At 54.6% G+C, this 24,788-nt stretch overlaps 1 protein-coding gene across 1 annotated transcript; it reads left to right on the forward strand.

The window, feature by feature from the left end:
* Window positions 1–4,013: 4,013 nt before the first annotated feature.
* On the forward strand, window positions 4,014–16,673 carry LOC119251550 (translation initiation factor IF-2-like). Its single transcript, XM_037518792.1, has 5 exons — window positions 4,014–4,492; window positions 14,717–14,876; window positions 15,228–15,344; window positions 15,863–15,934; window positions 16,293–16,673. The coding sequence occupies exons 1-5, from the start codon at window positions 4,014–4,016 to the stop codon at window positions 16,671–16,673; spliced, it is 1,209 nt and encodes a 402-aa protein (XP_037374689.1).
* Window positions 16,674–24,788: the final 8,115 nt, after the last annotated feature.

Genomic DNA, 24,788 nt, shown 5'->3' on the forward strand with positions numbered 1-24,788 from the left:
AAATAAAAATCCCTCTCTACAAAAAATAAATAAAAATAAAACAGATATGCTAAATCTGGAAAAATTTAGTGTCAAAGCAAAATGGCTATCTTTAAGAAAATGGTGCTAAAAAATGTTGAAGGTATGAGAGAGGTATCTTAAAAACATATTATGTGTTAGAATGACTTGCTTTAAATATTTTTAAGTTTATTATAGCAGTGTACTTACATAAAACCAAACTTTAATTTCTTTTTCACCTGCAGTAAAGACTCAAGTATTCTTCAACGGCTTTTACTAGTTTTGGATGACAAATTAAAGACTGTTTAGGTAATCTAAAATCTTGGTTTTCTTTTACCCTCAGACTTGGTTAACTGAAAAATATAGTCCAGTCAATATTGTTGAGCATTGTACCAACAGATCTAAATTTAAAATTCTCTAGTTATCACTCTGGGTAATTTAGTGTTGTTTTATAAAAATCTGCATATATTTATTAAGCCTGTGACAATATTTTCTTGAAGTCAAATTTCAGAAATAGTAAAGCCTTTGATCAGCCAAATGATTTGATGTGTCTTAGGACTCTTAATAAATTATTGTCTTTGTAGTGAAATGCTAAAACACATTGGATGGATCCAGAGATGTTAAAACTTCATAGAAATAACATTGTCATTCAGGGGAAAAGTTACACTTTTTCAGCATACGTAAAAATTGATTAAAGTATTCTAAAATGTACGCAATTTTTAAAACCTAGTATGTTCCAGTATAATATTGTAGGACGATTCTGATTATTCTGAAATGTGTGTGTGTGTGTGTAACAAAATTGAGCAAACATCTTTGTCTTTTCTCTTATACCATAAATTTAGGTATGGTCATTTTCAAGTTTTTGTTATTTCTAAAGGTTACTTGCTAAACTTTGTCTTCAAAAAACTCACAAAAAGAGACTGACAATATAGATATGTTTTGGAACTGAGAATACCTAGAGATCCTATAAAAAATTGGATTTAGGAAAATTACCCACAGAAGATGGAGACTTAATACACGGGGAAAAGCACACTGAGGAGGATTTGGATAATATTTAATGACTTTTTAAAAATATTGATTTTAATACAAAGTAAAAATCAAAATCAACAAGCAACTATAAAGGGGGGGAGGGGCGGGGAAAAGAAGGACTAGAGTCAAAATAAGGGGGGGGTGCAATTGTATGGGGAATATAACCAAAATGAAAATGCATACATTGTGCAAAGATGAAAAAAGATGTAAGAATTATATAAAATAAAATATGTAAAGAAAAAAAGAAAAAATATATTGATTTTTAATGTTTTTTTTATCTCTAGAGAACTTGTCTTTCAACTGGGCTGTGGTCTTAGCAGTGGCCATTTGTGTCTTTTTATGAGCAAACTGGAACATTTGCTTTTCTCATCCCCCAGATGTGTAGGCAATATTTGTGCTTCTCAGGACAGTGTCTGTCTGTCTTTGCATAATCTCAATAGGGAATATTATGTATTTCTCCTTAAACTAGAAAATGAAAAACATGTTTTGTTACAAGGCTTTGATTGAGCTGCTTTTGGAAATAAGATTGGAGCTGAGCTGAGAAGAGCGAGTCATGAAGAGCCTGCCACCTTGCTTACCGGGTTCCACAGACCTCCATGAAAGGGGAGGGAGCTTGCCTCCATTGCCAGGACTGGAAAAACCCTGGAAAAAGCCTGGGAACCTTGTGAAGAGAAAATCACAGGTGAAAATCACTGTGACTTTGATGAAGCCCGCAGGGACTGGGCGTTAGAAAGCTCACTCTAGACCCTGTGGAATTATCAGCAAAGCCAGCAACATTATGCTTGGTTGTTCTGCCCTATGAGTTTATGCAAATATAGGCAAAATCGTTTAAAATTAGATTTGGTTTACTATTTTACAGAATTGGGATGAGGGTAGAGAAAATGATGTCTCAGTCACTATTTATATTAGTCTCTGGTCCTCTCCACTTCGGGCTGTACCCTAAACGTCATCATCTTGAGGAAGGGAAAAAGCCATCCTTATTACATTTAGGACTGTGATATGTTGCACACCGTATTGCTGCCATACCATCACCAAGGCCTTAACATCGTGTGGGGAACTGGTGTCGGGGGCGCGAGTCCAGCACCTGTGACAGAAACCACACTAGCACTGGCTTTAACAATGGAGTCCTCTGTCACAGGGTTCCTTGGCGCATTCGGCGGGAACTGAGCTCTTTCTGTTTTCTGCTCTACTGTCCTGGTTTTGTGTTTGGGCTCTCATCATCACAACATGGCTGCTGAGGCTCCAGACATCAACCATTTCACAGAAGAAAAGAAAGGGGTAAGTTAGTTTATGTATCTCTATAGGGAAAGAGGAAGATTTCTCAGACTCCTTTCCCTGCATTGATATGTCTTGTTGGTTGTAACTGGTGAAGGGACTGAGGAACTGTTGACATCAAAGAACATTTATTCGGGCCTCCATGGTGGTGCAAGGGGTTAAGATACAAGCTATGAGCGTATTTGTGGCCACTGCAGCACGAGTTCCATCCCAGCTGGCCAGAGAGCTGCCCACAGTGGCTCAGCAGACCTCTCCTGGCTTGTCCACTGCTCCCCTCAGCAGTGTATTTCAGTCAGTCTGCCTGTTCTGTTCTCCACTCTGACTCTGGTGAGTCCCCTTACCCCCCACACCTCTGGCCTGTGCCCCAGTTCTTGTATGCATGAATGGATAAATCTTCAAAAAGAAAAAGAAAAAATCAAGCCAAAAACAAAGAACATTGATTCATTACTCTGCACTTGGCACATTGATGCTCTGGACAGGATCAGGGATCCATGAGCAAGGAACAAGGGATTGGGGCTGTGTCTCAAAGGAAAAACCTGACTGAAAGAAATTTTTTTAAAGATTTATTTTTTTTTATACAAAAACTGAGGTACAGGCCAGATGTATGGGAGGGTGAGAGGATTCACCAGAGACAGCGGGGAACAGAACAGGCAGACTGAGAAAGTACACTGCTAAGGGGAGCAGCGGGTGAGACAGGAAAGGTCTTCCCCGCCATGTGGGCATCTCTTCGGTCAGCTGGGATGGAACCGGTGCTGCAGAGGCTGCAGACAGCTTCACAGTGCAGCGCTCAACCACCTGCGCCACCAGGGAGGCCCGGAAAGAAATATCTTATTTATGGAAAGAGTGACCTTATGTGATTCAGAGTTCATTTTCCTATTTGATAATATTTGATAAATACATGCTTATATCCAGATTTCAAATTGAGGACACCATTGACCCAGAGTCTTCTGTTAATTTAAAGCAACAACCCCAGCTGTTAGTAGGTAATTTTATAATGCATGTAATATTAATTATGGTAAGAGAGAAAGTATTGTATTTTAACTGGAGTTGTGTTTGAAAATAACCATCTATTTCTTCATGAATACAAGATCTTGGGATGATTTTTTTTTAGTATACACTAAATAATATTTATTTCAAAAACAGACAAAATTAATCTATGTGTAGCAGAGGAGGAGTGATTCACATAACACAAAACAGGAGCTCCTGTATCTGATTCTCAGTCTGGGTACTTGTGAATTTATGTTAGGTTTCCAAAAACAAAGTATGATAATGGCTGGTGTTGCCAACAGTGTGGTAGGAATATAAATAAGTAGAACATTTAGGAAAGCAAATTTAGCAACACAAGCAAAAACTCTCTAGGAATATGGATTTTGCACTCAATAAATCAGCTAAATTTACTTAAGAGTTTATTTCACAGACTCGAGCGCCTGTTACTCCACAATTTGATGAATACTAACTGGCATGATATTTTGATGGAGTAAAATCTCTACCAATTTCTAATTCAAAGTTTGTTTTAATTTTGTTTAAAGATTTTATTTATTTTTGCGTAGAAGAGCCGGGGTATAGTCCAAAGGTGTGGGAAGTGAGAGGATTCAGCAGCGATAGTGGGGAGAAGAACAGGCAGACTGACTGAAATCCACTGCCCAGGGGAGCAGCAGGCAAGACCGGAGAGGTCTCCTGCGCCGCGCGGGTCAGCTCCCTGCGGGGGTTGAATGCGGGCATTCCGCGGGGCCGCCGCGGCGGGGCGGGCGAGGCGCACACCTGGGGCCGGGGCGGAGCCTCTAAGGCGGCGTCTCGAGGGCCGGGCGGGCTCGGGCCCCAGCCGAGCGGCCGCGGGAAGGACGCGCAGCAGCGGCCGGGGCTGGAGGCGCCCCCCCGGGAACGCCGGAGAGCCCGGAGAGAGTCCAGATCCCCCGGGCGCTGGGGGGGGCCCGCCCGTCAGCCCCCCACCTCAGCCCCGCGTCCCCGGGCCCTCAGCTCCGCGCCCGCCCGAGAGCGCGGAGAGTCGGGGTTCACCCGGGCCGGGCCTCCTGCCCCCGGCGCCCAGCTGCGCTGTCGGGGAGATCGCGAAAGGCCCCCGGGAGCCCCGGGACCCTCTGCCCGTGTGCCCGGAGCCCCCGGAGCCGGCCCGGGCGGCAGGATCTGGCGGGGGCCGCGCACGGACTTGGGCCCCGCTCGGAGCAGGTCTGGGGTGAGCGTCCCTGGAAGCTCTGCCCGCGGCGGGAGGGCGAGCCTGGGGGCGCCACGGACCCCGGGAGGCAGGCGCGGCCCGGGAGCTGCCGCCGAAGACCTGGAGTGGAGGGGGGAGCTGCCGGCGGGACCCTCCCGGGACCCCCGAGCCGCAGACGCAGCGGGGGGGAGCAGGAGCCCGACGCCCCACCTGCTCGCCCGTCGCTGACGGGGCCCCCGCCACGGACCGCGGGACCCCCGAGCACGCCAGCGGCTGGGGCGGGGGCAGGGGGGCGCTTTCTCCGTGGCGCCCGGGGAGGGGGTGCGAGGGGATCCTCTGTGCGCCCCCGGAGAGGAGAGTCGGGGTGACCTGAAGCGGCCGGGGTGGGGGGTTGGTTCCCCGCAGCAGAGTCTCAAAAACCCGCCCAGACGCGCCAGAAGCGGGCGCCCAGGTCTCGAGCCCCAAACGTGGGGGACGCGGCTGCGGATGCTCCCGGAGCAGCTGATCCTCCTCCCGGCACCCGTGGGCGAGGCCCGTGGGCTGGAGAGCGAGGGTGAGGGCGGAGGAGCCTCAGGGGCGGGGTGGGGGGGCCTGGCCTGTGGGGGCGCCCGCGGCGGGGAGGGGCCCGGAGCGGCCCGCGGGGAGCGCGCTCTCCCCAGGCGGGCGGTGCCCCCGGCCAAGGGCTGCCTGAGCGCGGGGGCCGCCGGCAGCGGGGGGACGAGACCTGGAGCGGCGGGGACGGCAGTGAGCACCCCCGGGGCTGGGCGGGTCCCCCCAAGAGAGCTGAGGGTCTCAGACCTCAGAGTGCGCGCAGCTGGGGGTGGGGGGGGGTGTCTTGCGCTGAGACGCAGCCGGGAGAAGGCCCCGAGCCGGACGCCCCTGCTTGGGACGGCGGAGTCCCCCGAGACTGAGCAGTGGCTCCCCCTGGGGGGAGCGGGGCTGTGGGGGGCAGTCGGGAGCGATGGGGGGGGCGTGCAAAGGAGCTGCTCATCCAGCCTTCCGGGGTGCCCTGGCTGGAAGGAGCCGGTTTCTGCGGTGTCTGCTGTGATTGTGCTCAGGTGCCGCTCACCTGTGGGTCGTGGCTGCGGGGTTCACTGGCCAAGGCAAAGCCAGGTGGGGGCTGTGGAGGCAGCAAATGGTGTGCGGACTCAGGGGTGAGGAAAGACTGCTTCTTTTTGGGGTTTGCGCCAATCCTGGGGTGGTGAAAACAGGGGTGTTCGGGAGTGCGGGCTTCGGGCCGCAGCCTGCGGGTGGGCACCTGTGGGAGGGGCAGGATGCTTGCGGGGCACACCTGAGCTGGGGGCTGCCAGAGTGAAATTGCTGCAGACAGCAAGGAGCAGAAGAGGACCGATGGGAGCGAAGCAACTGAAAACAAGGTAAGAGGGTCCAGGGGGTGAAGGGGCAAGGCGGGGCTCAGGCGGGGCTCAGGCGGGGCTCAGGCCCGGCTCGCCTCGGCTCTGGCGCCCCCTACCGACGCTTCCGCGCCGTCACTGTGTCTCCATTCGCGCCTGCGCAGTTGGCCGGCCGGGGCTGCTGGCAGCAGCTGCTGCGCCCCCTGGCGGCTCCTCGGCTCCGGGTCAGTGCGGGCTTCTCCCCGGAGGGACGTCGGGCTGCAGGAGGCTCTCGCGGGTGGGATGCCTGGGTGGGGAGATTTGCGCCTCCTGGCCATGGGCGGGGTCACCTGTGTGCCTGTGCCTGGGGGGCGGGGTGTCTTCCCGGGGTGTGGCCTCGGGCCCCTGCCCCGGGCGTGTTGGGGTGCACGCTGCTCCTGGGGTGCGAGTGTGTGCGGGTGGGGGTGACGCCCGCGTCTGTGTCCTCTTTTCGAGTGTGGGCGTCCCTGTTGTGCGGCGAAGGTGTCTTTGGGTGGAAAGGGCTCTCGGTTTGCCTTGACTCTGTGAAGGTTCCCTCTGCTTCCGTCGCGAGGTCGGCGGCTGGGTCCCCTCCCTGGTCCCGGGACCCGCCAGAGCTGGGGGAGGAGAGCCGGGGAGCCCCTGCTGTCTGCTCACCCGTCCTGCGCGGGGCCGGGGCTTGTAGACAGGGACGAAGAAGGGGAGAGGGGGAGGGTCGGCCAGGGGGTGTTAAGAGGGTTCGGCGAGTCCCGGTGATGCAGCGGCTGGAGATCAGGAGGCGGGCGGGGTGCGTGCGCCCCTGCTCTGAGTGGCGCCCCCCCTGCGTGTCCTGGTCGCAGGCCAGGCGGGGCCTCGAGTGGCACAGCCTCTGCGGAGGGTGGTCGGGGAGAGAAACCCCGGCCTGGGGCGGACCCGGAGGGCGGGCAGCAGCAGCCCGCGCGGGGAGGGAGCTGGGGGTCAGGAGCCCCGCACCGTCCCTGGGGGCAGGAGGACGCGGCCCTGAGCTGCTTCACTCCGTGGTGATGGCAAAGGCCGCGCCGTCTCTCCTGCAGCTCAGGTTGTGCTCAGCTTCCCCATGAGAACTGGGGGCCATTTCAGGGCACCTTCATGGGCCTCCTGGGGGGCGGGGTGGTTACAGAGGGGCCTCTCCAGCCCTGGCCAGCCCCTGCAGGATGAGTCCCGTGTCCCCCCATCCCACACACACACCGTGCAGGCCAGGAGCAGCCCGCAGGGCGCAGCAGACCTCCCGGTCTCCCCGCTTGCCCCCCTCAGCCGTGGATTTCAGTCCATCCGCCAGTTCTGCTCCCCACGCTGTCTCTGGTGACTCCTCTCGCACCCCCGCACCTCTGGCCTGTACCCCAGTTCTTGTATGCATAAAGAAAAAAAGCTAAAAAAAATCAAGGAGGAAACGTGTAACTCAAGAAGCGTTTTATTATGAATCTGAGGTTTTGTTTTGCGCTGCGGAGTCGGATGCAGCTACCCGTGACCCGTCCCTCAGGTAGGGATGAACCAGTTGGTCTCCCCCTTCTCTGGCAGTCACCCTCGTTTGACAGGTTTGTCTTCTCCCATCCAAGGAGCTGAGAAAAGCAGCCTGGAGCTCCCCCAAAGCGCCCAACCCCTTCTCTGGCCCCTTGGCGGGCCCTCCCTCCTCTTCCCCTTTTTTCCCCTTTGCATAAAGACCCTGCCCTCTGCCCCAACGCAGGACGGGGTCTGTCAGCTGCCCTCCTCCTTTGTCCACCATTTCAACAACTTTCCTTGTTCCCCAAACTCGGTTTCCTTTCATCGGCTGAGGGAAACTGAGGCCGGCGTCAGGACCAATGGGGCGACCAGAGCCAGGAGCTGGATGCCACTTGGGCTCTGCCAGCCCCAACTCTGACTTCCTGGGGATGGAGCAGTTGCCTCCCCCACCCCGCAGTGGGGTGCTCCAGGCCCCCCCATTACCTGGGCATCCCGGATGTCTTCCAGACCCCACCCCATTCTCAGAGGGAGCGCCCTCTCTCCAGGCTGAGGGAGAGTCCCAGCAGCTGTGGGGTGTTTCCTCCGGGGAACATGCCAAGTCCTCCTCAGGAGAGGCCCAGCTCTTCAGCTCTTCTCTGCCCCTGGATTCATCTTGGAGGAGACAGAACCCAGGTGGAAAACCCTGGTCCCCTGGCCTTTGGTGTCAGCTCCCCGGGGTGCACGCCCATGGAGCCCCTCCCCTGCACACATTTGGGAGCAATCAGTGTTCCTGTCAAGGAGGGAGTCTGTGAGTCTCCCTCAGTTTGGGGCTCCTGCGGTGTGTCAGGCCTGGGAGAGTGGGAATTGGGAAACATTGGGAATTTTCCTTGGGTTTCTGGTACTTGGAGTTTCCTGTTCGTTTTTGGAAGCCAGGAATGTGGTTAAAATGGTGAGAGCTGGATGTTTGTTTCATCTGAAAGCCCCTTGGGGACAGTGTTAACTGAGTTGGGGACCGGTAGCTACCAACCCATGTCTAGGAAGCAGCTCCTGTCACTGTTTCCCTGCCCAGGAGCAGCTGACAGTGGGGAACAGACAGGTGCTTTTCTAATACAAAAGCCAGGCAGAAAGCGCTCCTTTTCCACACTGGCTGGCTCAGGCCTGAGTTCCTTGTGAGGATCCTCTTCTACACTCTCCCCCTGACATCCAGGGTAAGCTCAGGCACTTTGGCTGTGGGCAACCTGGGATAACCCTGACTTGGTGAACACTGGCAGGTGGCTGGAAGGGCTGGGTTGTCCCCATGAGAGCAGTGGGCCTGGAGTGGGGCTTCTACTTCCCTTACCTGGTCCTATCTTTGTGCACATAGCTCTGTGAATCTGAACCTTGTGCCTGTGTAAGGAATTCAAGCAAGTGTCTGGAATCAGGTCTTGGTTATTTAAAAATTTGCTATTTTTCTTATTATGTGTTTAGTCAGACAGCTGATTCAGTGTCTCCCAGTCACTGTGAAAATGGGATGTCAAGTGAGCTGAAGAGAGTGTTCTCCACTTGAAGGAGGCCTTTTCTTCCTCTGAATTCTGCGGCCTCTTCTGATCACACCCGGACTTCTGAGATCAGGCTCAGTTGGTTTTGTCAAAATTACTTTGAACTTTCTAGTCAGCTGTAAAGGAAGCTTGCCAGGTTGGTTGGAAAATTTCTAAACTTATTGGCCATTAAAAATGGCAGAAATCTAAATTCAAGTAAAAATTTGGTAGCCTGTCATTTGGTTGATACAAGGAAATCTTGTGGAACCTCAGTAGAGCTCCTGGGACACCCCACAGAGTTTCTCCCTTTCCTCCTGGGAAAGGCATCAGATGAATTTGTCCTATTTGGCTTCCCTAGGAGAGTGAAACTAGAAGGGAAGCCTTGTCACTTGGGAAAATGGGGAAACTTTGACATGTACAGAAATGTTCACATTGATTTTCTAAAACGTGTATAAACCTCTCAGTCCCTGACAGGTATGTAAATTGTCAGTGGTGATTGTTGCCTTGTATTGTATACGTCAATGGTTTGATGCCTACAGCAATTGTTTCTGGAGAAAATAGGAAGGAAAGGCCTCAACAGATTCCTATTGATGGAATTTGATGGGTTAAAAAAATTGTTTTCCCTACATTCCAGTGTGTTCCAGACTGAATAGACAGTTGGAGATACAACTGATTTTTACTAAGTTTTGGCATAATACTGGTAATTTTGTTGCATTTTGTTCTGATTCAACAAAGCTTGCTTATTTTGACTGACTAGGAATGTGGCAATGTTCAATTATTATTTTTTCTTTTTCCAGCAGGGCTAACTCGTGTTTGCCTTTTCGTTCCTCTTGATACCGACACAGCATGGAACGAGTGGTAGTGATTTTTACTACTCAGGTCAGTGTCTATTTCTGCATCACTTCCATAGGGACTTTGTCTGCTTAAAACAAAAGCAATTGGAGAGGAGTGTCATTGTGTGGCTGTGAGAGGCGATCTTCCAAGAAGCTGAGACAGAGCTGGACCAAGAAGAGGAGAACCTGCTGCTTTGTCCATAGGGCTCCAGAGACCACCAAGGGAGGTGAGGAAGCTGCCTCCCTGGGCAGGACTGGACGACCTGGAAAAAACAAAAGCCCTGGTACCCTTGAGAAGAGGAAGCCCAGGTGGAGTCTGGCGAGACCAACTTTGTTCTTGAAGCCCACGTGGACCGGACGCCAAGAGTTCGCTCTGATCCTATGTGGAGTGTTCCGGCAGAGCCAGCTGCCCTTGCTGTTTGGCTATTGTGCCCTGGGAGTGTATGCAAAAATAGGCGATATGGATTAAAAGTAGATTTAGTTTGCAAACTTTTGCTATGCTGTTGAAACAATTTGGGATCAAGGTTGAGAGAACTTGTTTTTAGATAATTTGAACAGGGCCTCACCTGGAGGTGCAGCAGGTGAGCGCTGGGCTGCCCGCAGCCTCTGCAGTGCCAGTTCATTCCCTGGCCACTGGCGAGGGTCTCACATGGCACGCAGACCTCTCCTGCCACCCGCTGCTCCCCTCAGCAGTGGACTTCGTCACTCTGCCTGCTCTGCTCCCCGCTCTGGCTCTGGTGGATTCTCTCACCCTCCCGCGCTTCTGACTGTACCCAGTGCTTGTATAAATAAATAAATAAACAAATAAAAAAATCTTTAAAAAAAATCATTATATTAGATAATTTGAACCAATTTTAAGATTTTTCCCCCTGTGATTTTGATATATTTGCTGTCTTGTTTTGACTAATGCCTCCAGATATTTGTTTTTTTATTTTTCCTTTTGGATTGGATAATGGACTATTTTCCAGGAATGGGAAAGTGGCATACTGGACCTTCATGGACAATGCTGCTGACTAATTGTTGCTTCTCTTTTTTTAATATTTTATTTTATATAATTCTTACATCATTTTTCATTTTTTGCACGATGTACGCATTATCATTTTGGTTATATTCCCCATACAATTGCACCCCCCCAATTGTTGCTTCTCTTACATACATTGTAGCCCTGAAAAAAGACTGACTCCTAAGACTACACCCTGAGATCTGTGCACCGTAGATCTGGTGGAATAAAAATTAAAAGGGGAGATTGTACTATGTGGTAGAGGGTCCTCTGGACTAGGATTTGGCATTTCACTGCTGAGACCTGGCTCTTGCAGCCTGTGCTGTCAGTGAGGTCTGGCCTCGCCCAGGCGTAAGTGTTTGTGCCGGGGCCAGCCTTTCCTGGTGTTAAGTAGGGGTGGGGTGGCCAGCTCTTCCCCTATGCCTTGGAGCCTCACCCAATGTCCCACTGCCCCGCTTGAGCCCTGTCTGCACCGGTGTAAGGGCCTTCCTCTTCCTCTTGTTGCTCACACCTGACCCACACATGCCCAGCACTGACAGGCTTCACTTCCTCTAGCCATCTCCATTTTCACTAAGCCTGGGTCTGGGTCTATCCCTTTGCTGCCTCATTCTTTGCTGTGCCAGGTGCTCTGGAGTTGGAAGTGGGGCTTATCCTTTCCTTGCTTAGGGAGGTCTGTTGGCACTGCACGCTCTCTGGCTTCACCTTAAAGGGAGTGGGATTTTGCTGAAGACATTGTCCCCCAGGCAGGGTTCTTGATCCTGAGGATGAGGTTAGTCCAACAAGGTACATTTTTGTGGGGGAAAGAGTTGGGGGGGGGTGGGAGGAGGAGAGTGGGGTGGGCCAGGGGCGGCCCGGGAAGGGGGATAGGCGAGAGAGGATTCACCAGAGACAGAACATATAATGCTGCAGCAGGCAAGACAGAGAGGCCTGCTGCGCTCTATGTTCGTCAGCTCCCTGAGTGGGGAATCGAACTCAGGCTGTAGGCGTGATAGCGCTGAGCCTTAACCCCTAGGCCAACCAGGGAGGCCTTCAAGGTGACTGTTTTCTGCTGAGTTGCTGTTGTTAGGTGAGGGGAAAGCCTGAAAATGAACTGAAACACCTGGGATTGAGCCTCAGCCCAACAGGAAGACTCTGGCTTGGGCCAGGTGAGCCCCAAGGGCACTAGGCTCAGCCTCAGTTAGCCTCAGTCAGCCTCCCTCATGCCTGCCACCTCATGCCTGCTTTTCCCCCATCTGCCGGTGGCTGGAGAGGGGGTGTCTTCCCAGAGAAGCGACCTCGAGCCCCCTGCCCAGGGCGTCTTTGGGGCACGCACTGCTCCTGGAGGTGTGAGTGTGCGGAAGGTAGATGTGATGCTGGAGTCCAGACTCTGTGTGAGCAGGTACTTTTTTCACTTCTGGGGCTTCCCTGTGGTGTTGCCCTGGTGTCTTTTGAGGTGGAAATGGTTCTCAAGTTTGCGCTGAGCTTCCCATGGTTTCCACCTCCCCTAGGCCATGACCCCGCCTCCAGCCTCCTTTCTTCCCCAGTGGCAGGGAGCCAGAGCTGGGGAAAGCAAGCCTGTGACTGTGGGTGCTCTGGGGAGCCAGCCCCTCGCGTCTGCTCACCCCATCCTGCTCTTGAGCTGAGGGCCGGGGCTTGTAGACAAGGGAGTAAAAAAGGGGGAGGTGGGTGAGGGTCTGCCAGGGGAGGTGCTAAGAGAGTTCTGAGTCCTGGTGCTGCAGCAGCTGGAGATCTGGGGAGGCTGGGCAGGGTGCATGCGCCCCTGCTTTGCTTGGAGATCCCCCCTGGCGTCTCCTGGTAGCAGGCCAGGTGGGGGCCTTGAGTGGTGAGGCCTCTGCTGAGGGCGGTCAGGGCAAAGAAGCCCAGGCCTAGGGGCGGGACTGGGTCAGGCAGGCAGCCAGTGCCTGTGCAGGGAAGGAGCTGGCGGGGTGGAAGGTGGTTACAGACGGCTCTCTCCAGCCCTGGCCAGACCCTAAAGAATGAGTTCCACCCGCGTGGACCAGGAGCAACCCACAGGGTGCAGCAGGCCTCCCCAGTCTCCCCGCTGCCCCCCCCCCTCAGCTGTGGATTTCAGTCCATCCACCAGTTCTGCTCCCCACTCTGTCTCTGTTGAATCCTCTCACACCCTGCACCTCTGGCCTACACCCCAGTTCTTGCATGCATAAAGAAAGCAAGCTTAAAAAATCAAGGAGGAAACGTAACTAGAGAAGCATTTTATTATAAATCTGAGGTTTTTCTTTGAGCTGCCGGAGCACATCAGATGCAGTTACACGTGACCAGTCCCTCAGAAAGGAATGAACAAGTTGGTCTCCGCCATGTCTTGCAGTTCTGCCCTAATTTGACAGGTTTGTCTTCTCCCATCCAAGGAGCTGAAAAAAGCAGCCTGGAGCTCACCCATCTCTCCCCAACTACTTCTCTGGCCCCTTTGCAGACCCTCCCTCCTCTTCCCCTTTTGCATAAAGACCCCTGCCCTCTGCCCCAGAGCAGGACGGTGGTGGTCTGTCAGACGTGAGTCTGCTGCCCTCCTTTGTCCACAAATAATTCAACCACTTTCCTTTTCCCCAAACTTGATTTCCTTTTGTTGGCTGAGGGAAACTGAGGCCTGTGGTCGGTACCAATGGGGCAGGCCAGAGCCACGAGCTGGATGCCACTTGGGCTCTGCCAACCCCAACTCTGACTTCCCGGGGACTGAGCAGTTGCCCGCAGAGCAGCTGCTCCAGGCCACCCTGTTACCTGGGCATCCCAGCTGGCATCCTGACCTGGTGCTCAGAGGGAGTGACCTGGGGGGGGGGTAGTCCCAGCAGCTGTGGGGTTTTTTCCTCTGGGGGAACTTCCTAAGTCCTCCTCAGGACAGACACAGCTCTTCTCTGTCCCCTGGATTCACCTTGGAGGAGATGGAACCTGGGTGGCGAACCTCGATCCCCTGGCATTTGCTGTCAGTTCCCCAGGGGTGCAGGCCAAGTCCTTCGCCTATACACATTTGAGTGTGTAGTCCCCATCAGGGAGGGAGTCCAGTTGCCCTCAGTTTGGGAGGGAGTCTGTGAGTCTCCCTCAATTTGGGGCTCCTGTGGTGTGTCAGGCCTGGGGGAGTAGGAATTGGGAAACATTCCGTATTGTTGTTGGCTATCTGGTATTTGAAGTCCTGTTCATTTTTTGGGACACGGGATTTGGGTAGAATTAGGAGAAGCACCGTGTTTGTTTCATCTGCAAGCCCCTTGGGGAACAGTGTTAACTGAGATGGGGACCTGTAGCTGCCAACCCATGTCTAAGGAGCAGCTCCTGTCACTGTTCCCCTGCAAGAGCCCAGGAGCAGCTGACAGTGGGGAACAGACAGGTGCTTTTCTAACACAAGAGCCAGCAGAAAGCGCTTCTTTTCCACAGTGGCTGGCTCAGGCCTGATTTCCTTTTGGCTGTCCTCTTCTACGGTCTCCCCCTGACATCCAGGGTAAATAAATTGTAGAACAAAGAGGTATCAATCATCTACTTTATTGAAATTCTATAATAAAAATGGAAATATATCATAAAATGAATTTTACCATGGACTCTATGCAAGTGCTCAGCATAATGAATGCAAAAATCTTAATTATAATGCTGAGAAAGAAAAATCTTAAAATGAGAAAAAATTAAGGCAATTACAAAACTTTCAATATAAGACAACTATAGTATTGGGTGCTAGAAGAAAAGAATATCCCCCCAAATTTGAAACATAATAGCCTGAAAGTGGAGTTAGACATAGGGGAAATAATGTATCAATTTTGAGAATTAAGACATATTTTAGTAAGTCTCCAAAAGTTCTGCTCCAAGGATCTCTTGTCAGAGGGTGAAGTCTACAAATCTCAGTACCTCGCCCTTGCAAAAGGCAAATGTGGGATCCCGAGTACAGAGCACTTGCCAAAGGACAATGATCAGGCGCATTCTGAGAATGAGATGACAAGAAAAAGCAGAAACAGGGGCATCGAATGGAAAATTACCTGCCCACGCTGCGTCAGACGCGGGCGTCACCTCCACCCTCGCACACACTCACACCTCCAGGAGCAGCGCGCGCCCCGAAGCCGTCGCGGGCGGGGGCCCGAGGTCACTTCTCCGGGAAGACACCCCCTCTCTAGCCACAGGCAGACGGGGGACCGCGCCCACTGCCAGGAAAAGCAAATCACCTCCCAGACACCCCAGCCCAGGCGCCCCGGGGCAACCGGCATCCCTGCTGGGGAGAAGCCCGCGCACGACCGAGCAGAGCCGAGAAGCCTCCAGGTGCGGCCCCAGGTGCGGCCCCAGGTGCGGCCAGAAGGCCCGCGCACCCCACCGGCCGACGCCGGCACAAACAAAATGGGCCACGGCAGAGGTGTCGGTAGGGGGCGCCAGATCCCCCGAAAGCGCAGCCCGGCCGACTGGGTCCCTGGAGCCCTCGACCCCGCCCGCCCCCCCCTCCGCATGCCCCCTCCCTTATTTTCCGCTGCTGCGCCCCGGGGGTCCGCTTCTGCTCCTGGCCCTCGGCCGCAGCCTTCATTTCCGCAGCCCCCCAGGCTCAGGTGAGCCGCGCAGGCATCCCGCCCCTTCCCCAGGGCCCCCCTCAGGCAGCCGAGGCTAAGCCCACACCCCACAGGCTCCGCATTGTCACCGCCGCAGGGCAGCCCCGAAGGCGTTCGGCGCAAACCCCAAAAGGAGCAGTCTGCCTGCACCCTCCGTCCACGGCCCCCGCCCGGCTTTGCCTTGGCCAGTGAACCCCGCAGCCACGACCCTCAGGTGAGCGGCACCTGAGCACAATCACAGCAGACACCGAGAAACCGGCTCCTTCCAGCCAGGGCACCCCGGAAGGCTGAACGAGCAGCTCCTTTGCACGCCCCCCCCCATCGCTCCCGACTGCCCCCCACAGCCCCGCTCCCCCCAGGGGGAGCCACTGCTCAGTCTCGGGGGACTCCGCCGTCCCAAGCAGGGGCGTCCGGCTCGGGGTCTTCTCCGGGCTGCGTCTCAGCGCAAGACAACCCCCCCCCCCCCCCGCACTCCCAGGTTGAGCACTCTGAGGTCTGAGACCCTCGGCTCTCTTGGGGGGACCCGCCCAGCCCCGGGGGTGCTCACTGCCGTCCCCGCCGCTCCAGGTCTCCTCACCGCCGCTGCCGGGGGCCCCTGCGCTCAGGTCCTGGGGACCAGCTCCCCACAGGGCGGCTCCGGGCCCCTCCCAGCCGCGGGCGCCCCCACAGGCCACATCCCGGGCCCCCCCCCCCCGCCCCTGAGGCTCCTCCGCCCTCACCCTCGCTCTCCAGCCCACGGGCCTCGCCCACGGGTGCCGGGAGGCGGCTCCGCTGCTCCGGGAGATCCGCAGCCGCGTCCCCCACGTTCGGGGCTCCCGACCTGGGCGCCCGCTTTGGTCTGCTCTGAGCGTCCTTTTGAGACTCTGCCGCCTGCTGCGGGGAACCTCCCCCCACCCCGGCCGCTGAAGGCCACCCCGACTCTCCTCTCCGGGGGCGCACAGAGGATCCCCTCGCTCCCCCTCCCCGGGCGCCGCGGAGAAAGCGCCCCCCGCCCCCGCCCCAGCCGCTGGCGTGCTCGGGGGTCCCGCGGTCCGTGGCGGGGCCCCGTCAGCGCCGGGCGAGCGGGTGGGGCGTCGGGCTCCTGCTCCCCCCCCCCCCCGCTGCGTCTGCGGCTCGGGGTCCCGGGCCGGTCCTGCCGGCAGCTCGTCCCCCTCCGCTCCAGGTCTCCGGCGGCAGCTCCGGGCCCCGTCTGCCTCCCGGGGTCCGCGGCGCCCCCAGGCTCGCCCTCCCGCCACGGGCAGAGCTTCGGGGGACGCTCACCCCAGACCTGCTCCGAGCGGGGCCCAAGTCCGTGCGCGGCGAGGTCTTGGGGGCCGCGCCGGGTCCTGCCGGCCGCTGCACGGGGCCGGCTCCGGGGGGCTCCGGGTTCGCGGGCACAGGTCCTGGGGCTCCTTCCGCGTTCCCCCCGACGTCGAGCCGGGCGGCCGCGGGCGGGGCAGGCAGGATGCCCGGACCGGGGGGAGGCTCCCGGCCCCCCGCGAGCCCAGACTCTCCCCGCTCTCTGGGCGGGCCTGGCGCCGAGGGGCCGCGGACCCGGGGCTGAGGTGGGGGGCGAGGGCGGGCAGGACCCCGCGACCGCCGGGGAATCTGGACTCTCCGGCGTTCCCGCGGGGGCTCCTCGCGTCCCGACCGCTGCGCGTCGGCTCTGGCTCTTGCTCTCCTGGGGGCCCGAGCCCGCCCCGCCGCGGAGACGCCGCCTCCTATGCGCGCCCCCGCCCCAGGTGTGCGCCCTCGCCCGCCCCGCGGCCCCCGCGCCCAGGCCCAGGTGGTGCGGCGGAGGCCCCGGCGCCCGAGCCCGAGCCGCTGCCTGGACACCGCAGACCCCGCTCTGGCCCTGCGCCCCTCCGCGGTGCGCGCCCCGGATCTGCTCGGGGCCGCCCCGCAAAGGATCGCAGCGTCTTGTGAGTCTCGGGAGAGACGCTGGAAAACGAACCGACCCTCCGGTGGCTGCAAACGCGCGGGAGACTTTCCCAGCAGCTCCGGCGCTCCCCATCCACTCTCGGAACCCGCCTCGCAGCCCCGTTAACCTCACCTGCCGCACCCGCGTGTCTCTTCACAGGCCTCCACTTTACATTTAACCAAAATATTCCAGGGACCCGGCACGTCGCCCCCCAAATAAATCATCTCGGTTCCCAGGTGGCATCCAATCCCCCGGCCCAGTTCAACCGCAACGCCCGCTCCCCCTGGGAGAGCATCTGCTGCCCTCGGATCCACGCTTCTCTTTGGCAACTGCTCCCGACAAGCTCCTCCTTTTCACAGCCGTGACGGGTTTAGGGTGTGCCCCTGCCGCACTGTGGGGTGTGTGTGTGTGTGGGGGGGAGCTTTTCTTTTTTCCCCAAGAGTTATTTATTGTGTATACAAGCACTGGGGTGTGGGGGGGGGGCGTGCAGCGGATGCACCAGAGAGAGTGGCGGTCAGGCCGTCAGACAGGTGGATCTACTGAGGTGCCCTGGTGAGGGGAGCAGCGGGTGAGACAGGCGGGGTCTGCTGCCCCCTTATGCGCTGCTCCTGGCCGGCGGGGATCCCTGTGCTGCTGCAGTGGCTGGCCAGAGCTTGATGGCGCTTTCTTTCACCCCCGCGCCCCCAGGGAGGCCTCGTGGGGGTCTTTTCTGCTTGACTCTTACGCTTTGGATTTCCTGTCTGTACATTTATTTATTTATTTATTTATTTCCCTCATGGCTGCTGATCAGTTTGTTTCCCCAGACTTGGGGCTGACTTCCTGGGTGGTGTCCACCAAGGGGAAAATCAAATTACCATTTCTATGGCGGGTCGTCCAGTCACCAGGACTAAACCAGGGCGGTGTTTCAGCTTTCCTGCCACTTTCGGCACCTCCCCCCACCCCCCCAGGCCCTGTGAACTTCCCTGACAATAACCACATTTTGTTGGCCGAGGGAAACTGAGGCCGGCGTTAGGACCAATGGGACAGGCCAGAGCCAGGAGCTGGATGCCACTTGGGCTCTGCCAGCCCCCACTCTGACTTCCTGGGGATGGAGCAGTTGCCCGCCGCCGCGGCCATAGCGGCTGCACTCCAGGCCACCCTGTCCCCTGGGCATCCCGGGTGGCTGCCTGACCCCCATGCTCAGAGAGAGCGCCCTCTCTCCAGGCTGAGGGAGAGTCCCAGCAGCTGTGGGGTGTTTCCTCCAGGGAACATGCCAAGTGCTCCTGGGGAGAGGCCCAGCTCTTCTCTGCCCCCTGGATTCATCTTGGAGGAGACGGAACCCAGGTGGAAAACTGCGGGCCCCTGGTCTTTGGTGTCAGCTCCCCGGGGTGCACGCCCCGCCAAGCCCTTTGCCTGCACACATTTGGGAGGAATTGTAACAGGGTGGTCCCCAGGAAAGGGGGAGGTTCCAGGTTCCCTGCCCCACCCAAGGGAGGGTGGAGCTGAGCAGGCAAAGAAGCTGCAGAGGAGACTGAGGAAGAAGGAAGCAGGATGGAGCCAGAGGGAGACCTGGAGGAGGCGCGTGGAGCCTAGAGACACGTGAAGAAACTGTGCTTGCATTTTGGTCGTGGTGGGTGACACAGATGTGGGTGAGACCCGTGGGGAGGTGACCATGGCAGCTTTTATCTTGATGTTGATTTTGCTCTTTTCCTTCCGGGCTTGTCTGGTTGTTTCAGACCCTTTTCTCTGGGTCCTCACTGGAAGGTGCGACTCGTGGCAGGCTTTGGGGCCTTGCTCTGGGCCAATCCCATTTGGATGGACTTTTACCCACGAGGGGACGGGTAACTTTGGATGCTTCATTTAGAAACTAGACTCTTTGCCTTTCCTGTATTGTTTCCTAGTTTTATTAAAGTTCCTTCCCATTAAAGTCTCCTATGTTTTGTGTTGATGCGGCGGATGGCAGAACCCTACATAGAATAGGCAGGTTTGCGGGGTTTGGGCTGCCCCTCTCCCTGCCTTGTAACAGAATCAGCATTCCAGTCAGGGAGGGAGTCTGTGAGTCTCCCTCAGTTTGGGGCTCCGTTGGTGTGTCAGGCCTGGATGAGTGGGAATTGGGAAACATTGGGTGTTTTCCTTGGGTGTCTGGTATTTGGAGTTTCCTGTTCGTTTTTGGAAGCCGGGGATGTGGTGAAAATGGTGAGAGGTGTGCTGTATTTGTTTCATCTGAAAGCCTCTTGGCTATTAACTGAGTTGGGGACCTGTAGTTACCAACCCATGTCTAGGAAGCAGCTCCTGTCACTGTTTCCCTGCAGGAGCCCAGGAGCAGCTGACAGTGGGGAACAGACAGATGCTTTTCTAACACAAGAGCCAGGTAGTGAGCACTTCTTTTCCACGCTGGCTGGCTCAGGCCTGAGTTCCTTGTGAGGATCCTCTTCTACACTCTCCCCCTGACATCCAGGGTAAGCTCAGGCGCTTTGGCTGTGGGCAACCTGGGATAACCCTGACTTGTTGGACAATGGCAGGTGGCTGGAAGGACTGGGTTGTCCCCATGAGAGCAGTGGGCCTGGAGTGGGGCTTCTACTTCCCTTACTTGGTCCTATCTTTGTGCAAATACCTCTGAATCTGAACCTTGTGCCTGTGTAAGGAATTCAAACAAGTATCTGGAATCAGGTCTTGGTTATTTAAAAATTTGGTATTTTTCTTATTTTTATGTGTTTAGTCAGACAGCTCATTCAGTGTCTCCCAGTCACTGTGAAAATGGGATGTCAAGTGAGCTGAAGAGAGTGTTCTCCACTTGAAGGAGGCCTTTTCTTCCTCTAAATTCTCTGGCCTCTTCTGATCACACTCGCGGACTTCTGAGATCAGGCTCAGTTGGTTTTGTCAAAATTACTTTGAACTTTCTAGTCAGCTGTAAAGGAAGCTTGCCAGGTTGGTTGGAAAATTTCTAAACTTATTGGCCATTAAAAATGGCAGAAAACTAAATTCAAGTAAAAATTTGGTAGCCTGTCATTTGGTTGATACAAGGATATTTTGCAGAACCTCAGTAGAGCTCCTGAGACACTCCTCAGAGTTTCTCCCTTTCCTCCTGGGAAAGGCATCAGATGAATTTGTCCTATTTGGCTTCCCTAGGAGAGTGAAACGAGAAGGGAAGCCTTGTCACTTGGGAAAATGGGGAAACTTTGACATGTACAGAAATGTTCATATTGGTTTTCTAAAATGTGTATACAACCTCTCAGTCCCTGATATGTGTGTAAATTGTCAGTGGTTATTGTCACCTTGTCATACTTTATACTTCAATTGTTTGATATCTACAGAAGTTATTTCTGGAGAAAATAGGGGCGAAAGGCCTCAACAGATATCTATTGACGGAACTTTTGATGGGTTAAAAAAAGAACAAAAAATTCCTACAAAGGACTGAAAATACTGTCGGAGACACACACTAAGTTTTCTTTGACATAATATTGGTAATGTTTTTGGCATTTTGTTCCGAATCTACAAAGTTTTCTTATTTTGAGTGACCAGGATCTGCAGCAAGGTTGTGGTTTTTTTCCCAGCAAAGCTAACTTGTGTTTGCATTTTCTCTCCCTTTGATACCAATGCAGCATAAAAATAGTGGCAGTAATCTTTTACTACTTAAAGTCTGTTTTTGCATAACTCCCATAGGGATTTTGTCTGCTTAAACTAAAAAAATTAGACATGAGTTTCATTGTGTGGCTTTGAGTAGCATCTTCCAGGAAGTTGAAACAGTGCTGAACCAACAAGAGGAGAACCTGCTGCTTTGTTCGTAGGGTTCCAGAGACCTCCAAAGAAGGTGAGGAAGCTGCCTCCATTGGCAGGACTGGACAACCCAAAAACGAAAAAACGCTGATACCCTCGGGAAGAGGAAGCCCAGGTGGAGTCTGAGACCAACTTTGTTCTTGAAGCCTCTGTGCACCGGATGTCAAGAGTTCGCTCTGATCCTATATGTAGTATTCCAACAAAGCCAGCTAAAATTGCTGTTTAGTTATTCTGCCCTGTGATTTTATGTAAAAATGGGTAATATGGTTTAAAAGTAGATTTAGTTTGGGAACTTTTGCTATGCTGTTGAAACCATTTGGATCAAGGTTGAGAGAAATTGTTTTTTACATAAGTTGAACCAATTTTAAGATTTTTTTCCCTGTGATTTTGATATATTTGCTGTCTTGTTTCAGCTAATGCCTCCAGATTTTTTTTTTTCTTTTGGCTTGGAGTTTTCCAGAATGGAAAACTGTCATACTGGACATTCATGGACAATGCTACTGACTAATGGTTGCTTCTCTTACATACATTGTAACCCTGAAAAAAGACTGTCTCCTAAGACTACACCCTGAGATCTGTGCCACTGTAGATATGGTGGACTAAAAATTAAAAGGGGGGATTATGGGCCTCCCCTGGTTGCACAGGCGATTGAGCGCTGTCCGCAGCCTCTGCAGTGCCAGTTTGATCCCTGCTGGCTAGCCGGCGAGGGTCCCACATGGCGTGGCAGACCTCTCCTGTTGCACCCGCTGCTTCCCTCAGCAGTGTATTTCTTCAGTCTGTTCTGTTCCCTGCTCTGTCTCTGGTGAATCCTCTTACCCTCCTGCGCATCTGACCTGTACCCCCATTCTTGTATAAAAATAAACAAATAGGGTCTCCCTGGTGGCGCAAGTGGTTGAGCTGTGAGGCTCAACCACACTGTGAGGCTGTCCACAGCCTCTGCAGCACCGGTTCGATCCTGGCAGGCCGGCAAGAATCCCTACATGGTGAAGCAGACCTCTCCTGGCTTGCCTGCTGCTTCCCTCAGCAGTGTATTTCGTCAGTCTGCCTGTTCTGTTCGCCGCTCTGTCTCTGGTGAATCCTCCCATGCATCTGGCCTGTACCCTGCTTCTTGTATAAAAATAAATAAATCTTAAAAAAAAATAAACAAATAAATCTTTAAAAGAAAAATAAAAGGGGGGATTGTAACAGGGTGGTCCCCAGGAAAGGGGGAGGTTCCAGGTTCTCTGCCCCACCCAAAAAGAAGGGTGGAGCTGAGCAGGGAGAGAAGAAGCTGCAGAGGAGACTGAGGAAGGAAGGAAGGAGAATGGAGAGCCAGGAGGAGATCTAGAGGAGGCACATGGAGTCGAGAGACATGTGAAGAAACTGCGCTTGCTTTTGGTCATGGGCTGGGTGACACAGATGTGGGTGAGAGACCCGTGGGGAGGTGACAATGGCGGTTTTTGACTTGATTTTGCTCTTTTCCTCCCCAACTTTGTGGTTGTTTCTGATCCTTTTCTGTGGGTCCCCACTGGAAGATGCTTTATTTAGACTTGTGGCAGTCTTTGGGGCCTTGCTCTGGGCCAATCCTGCTTGGGTGGACTTTTACCCATGAGGGCATGGGTGACTTTGGGTGCTTGATTTAGAAACTATATTCTTTGCCTTTCCTGTATTGTTTCCTAATTGTATTAAAGTTCCTTTCCATTAAAGTCTCATATGTTTTGTGTTGATGCGATGGATGGCAGAACTAATTAGAGCAGGCAAGTTTGCGGGATCTGGGCTGCCCCTCTCCCTGCCCTGTAACACAGGACCAAAAGGCAAGCACAGTTTCTTCATATGTCTCTCTGCTCCATGTGTCTCCTCCAGGTCTCCTTCTTGCTCTCCATCCTGTTTCCTCTTCTCCAGTGTCCTCTCCAGCTTTTTCTCCTCCCAGCTCTACTCCACCGACCTTTGGGTGGGGCCGGAAACCTGGAACCTCCCCCCTTCCTGGGGACCACCCTGTTACAATGCCAGGGTGGCTGGTGATAGCTTGATCACGCTGAGACTTTTACCCCTGTTCCACCAGGGAGGCCTGAACCAGTACTTCTTACAGTGGCCACCTAAAAAGAAGCTGAGGCTGTTTATTAGATGTGGCAGACAAAAAAGTTAGTAACTTATTACTTTCCATACCCCCCCAAACTCTTGGTGTCTGGGTACTCTCCTGTCTTCCAACTTCTGGAAGGATGTAGCTGATGACAGAGACATTTCCACTGAGTTGTCACTGTCATTTCCCCATTCCCTAATTTTTGTGGCTTGTTCAAAAGGTCAGGTCCTGGGGTAAATCTAAGTCTCCAAGTGGCATCATCTGTACAGACAAACAAGAAATCCATCTATGCTACCCTGGGCACAGTCTCTTCGGTGTGAGGACATTTTGTTCTCACTTGATAAGATTTTTCTTACTGTCTCTGAATTTTCTTCCTTTAAAATACCCCCTTTCAGCCTCCCTGGTGGCGCAAGGGGTTAAGCAAGGCACTGTGAAGCAATTCGCAGCCTCTGCAGTATGAATTTGATCCCCTGCCGGCCAGGGAGCAACCCACTTGGCACAGTAGACCTCTCCTGTCTTGCCCACTGCTCCCCTCAGCAGTATATTTCAGCCAGTGCCTGTTCTGCTCCCCGGTGTGTCTCTGGTGAATCCTCTCACCCCCTCCAATCTCTGGCCTGTACCCCAGCTCTTGTATGCATATATAAATAAATCTTAGAAAAAAATACCCCCTTTCTTCCAGCTCCCACAGCTAGTACCCTGAAAGTGGCTTAATATTCATGCTAGGAAGTGCCTCACTTCAACAAAAATGCTTTGAGTTTTAAGGACCCTTGTAACCTGGTCCCAAGCTGAATTTCCTTCACTCTGCCTGTAGCAAAGCTGACCAGCCCTGTTGTTGTGAAGTCATGCCCGGAGGTACCTCTTCCCAATACTCCCCAACCCAAAGTCAGGTCATCCTGGGAAGGGAAGGAAGTAAGGGGTGAGGATGGGGGTGGGAAGGAATGACAGGTCTTATTCATTGTTCTGTCCCATAAAGACCCCACCCGGGCCAATATCAGAGCAAAGCATTCCTATATGGGGAGAATCTACACAATACAGGACATTTTTTTCATTGTTGAGGAAGCATTCGGTACTTACAGTTTACCAGGCACTGATAAACACTAGGAAAGAGACATTAGGAAAGAGGCCCCGCTGTTCTTCTTTCAACCAGCAGGCCAGCGATTGGTTCATGGAAGTCATTCAACAAGCGCTCAAGACCGGTTGGGAAGGCCTAGTAAACAAGAAAGTGTGAACTTGGGGCCTCACCCTGACTTGTCTTTATCTACCGCGCATTCTGCTTAACCTCGCGAGGGCGAGCGCGGGGACTGTCGTCTGGAGTCGCGGCGACCCTGGGGGTGACATGAGGTTAACGGGCTGTAAAGCTCGCAGCGCAGCCCCTGGCACCCCGCAGGGGCCGAGCCACACATACTCCTGCAGTCCCAGGCCTGGCGGAGACCCCAAGGTCAGCTCTGTCCCTAAGAAGGTCATGACGGCAGGGGCGTGGGAAGCCGAGCGCGGGGGGCGGTGCCTGGGTGTCCCGGTAACCGCGGTCCGCGGGCGGAGATAGGACGCACGCCCGCGGCCAGGGGGCGGGGCGGGGCAGCGCTCGCGCCTGCGCTCTGAGCCGCGCCTCGGCCGGGCCCCGCCCCCATGGGGGCGTGGTTATTCGGAGCGTACCACTTCTCACCGGGGGGGGTGCGACCGTCCCTTCGGCCGCAGACCCAGCGCGCAGCGACTGATCACCGCGCTGCCTGCGACTCGCCGGGAGCAGCTCCGCGGGTGCGCCCCCCTCGGTTCCCTGGGCGCCGAGCCGGGACCCAGCGGGCCGGCACCGACTCGGGCCCCCATCCCCCCCGCGTTGGGAGCGGCGGGCGTAGGGGGCGGGGCCCGGCGGGGGCGGGGCTGCCCTTGCAGCGCGGCGGGGACTCGGGCACATTCGGCAGGCGGCGGAGCGCGACGAGGCCAGA

Source organism: Talpa occidentalis, unplaced genomic scaffold, assembly GCF_014898055.3.
Source record: "Talpa occidentalis isolate TD23 unplaced genomic scaffold, MPIMG_talOcc4v2.1 talOcc4.2, whole genome shotgun sequence".
In the NCBI taxonomy this organism is placed as follows: Eukaryota; Metazoa; Chordata; class Mammalia; order Eulipotyphla; family Talpidae; genus Talpa; species Talpa occidentalis.

Coding starts and splice junctions, on each gene's coding strand:
- LOC119251550 (XM_037518792.1), top strand. CDS start 4,014: ATGCGGGCATTCCGCGGGGCCGCCGCGGCGGGGCGGGCGAGGCGCACA. Junction 4,493..14,716: donor CCGCTCGGAGCAGGTCTGGG/GTGAGCGTCCCT, acceptor CTCTAGCCACAG/GCAGACGGGGGACCGCGCCC. Junction 15,935..16,292: donor TCCGCAGCCGCGTCCCCCAC/GTTCGGGGCTCC, acceptor CCTCCGCTCCAG/GTCTCCGGCGGCAGCTCCGG.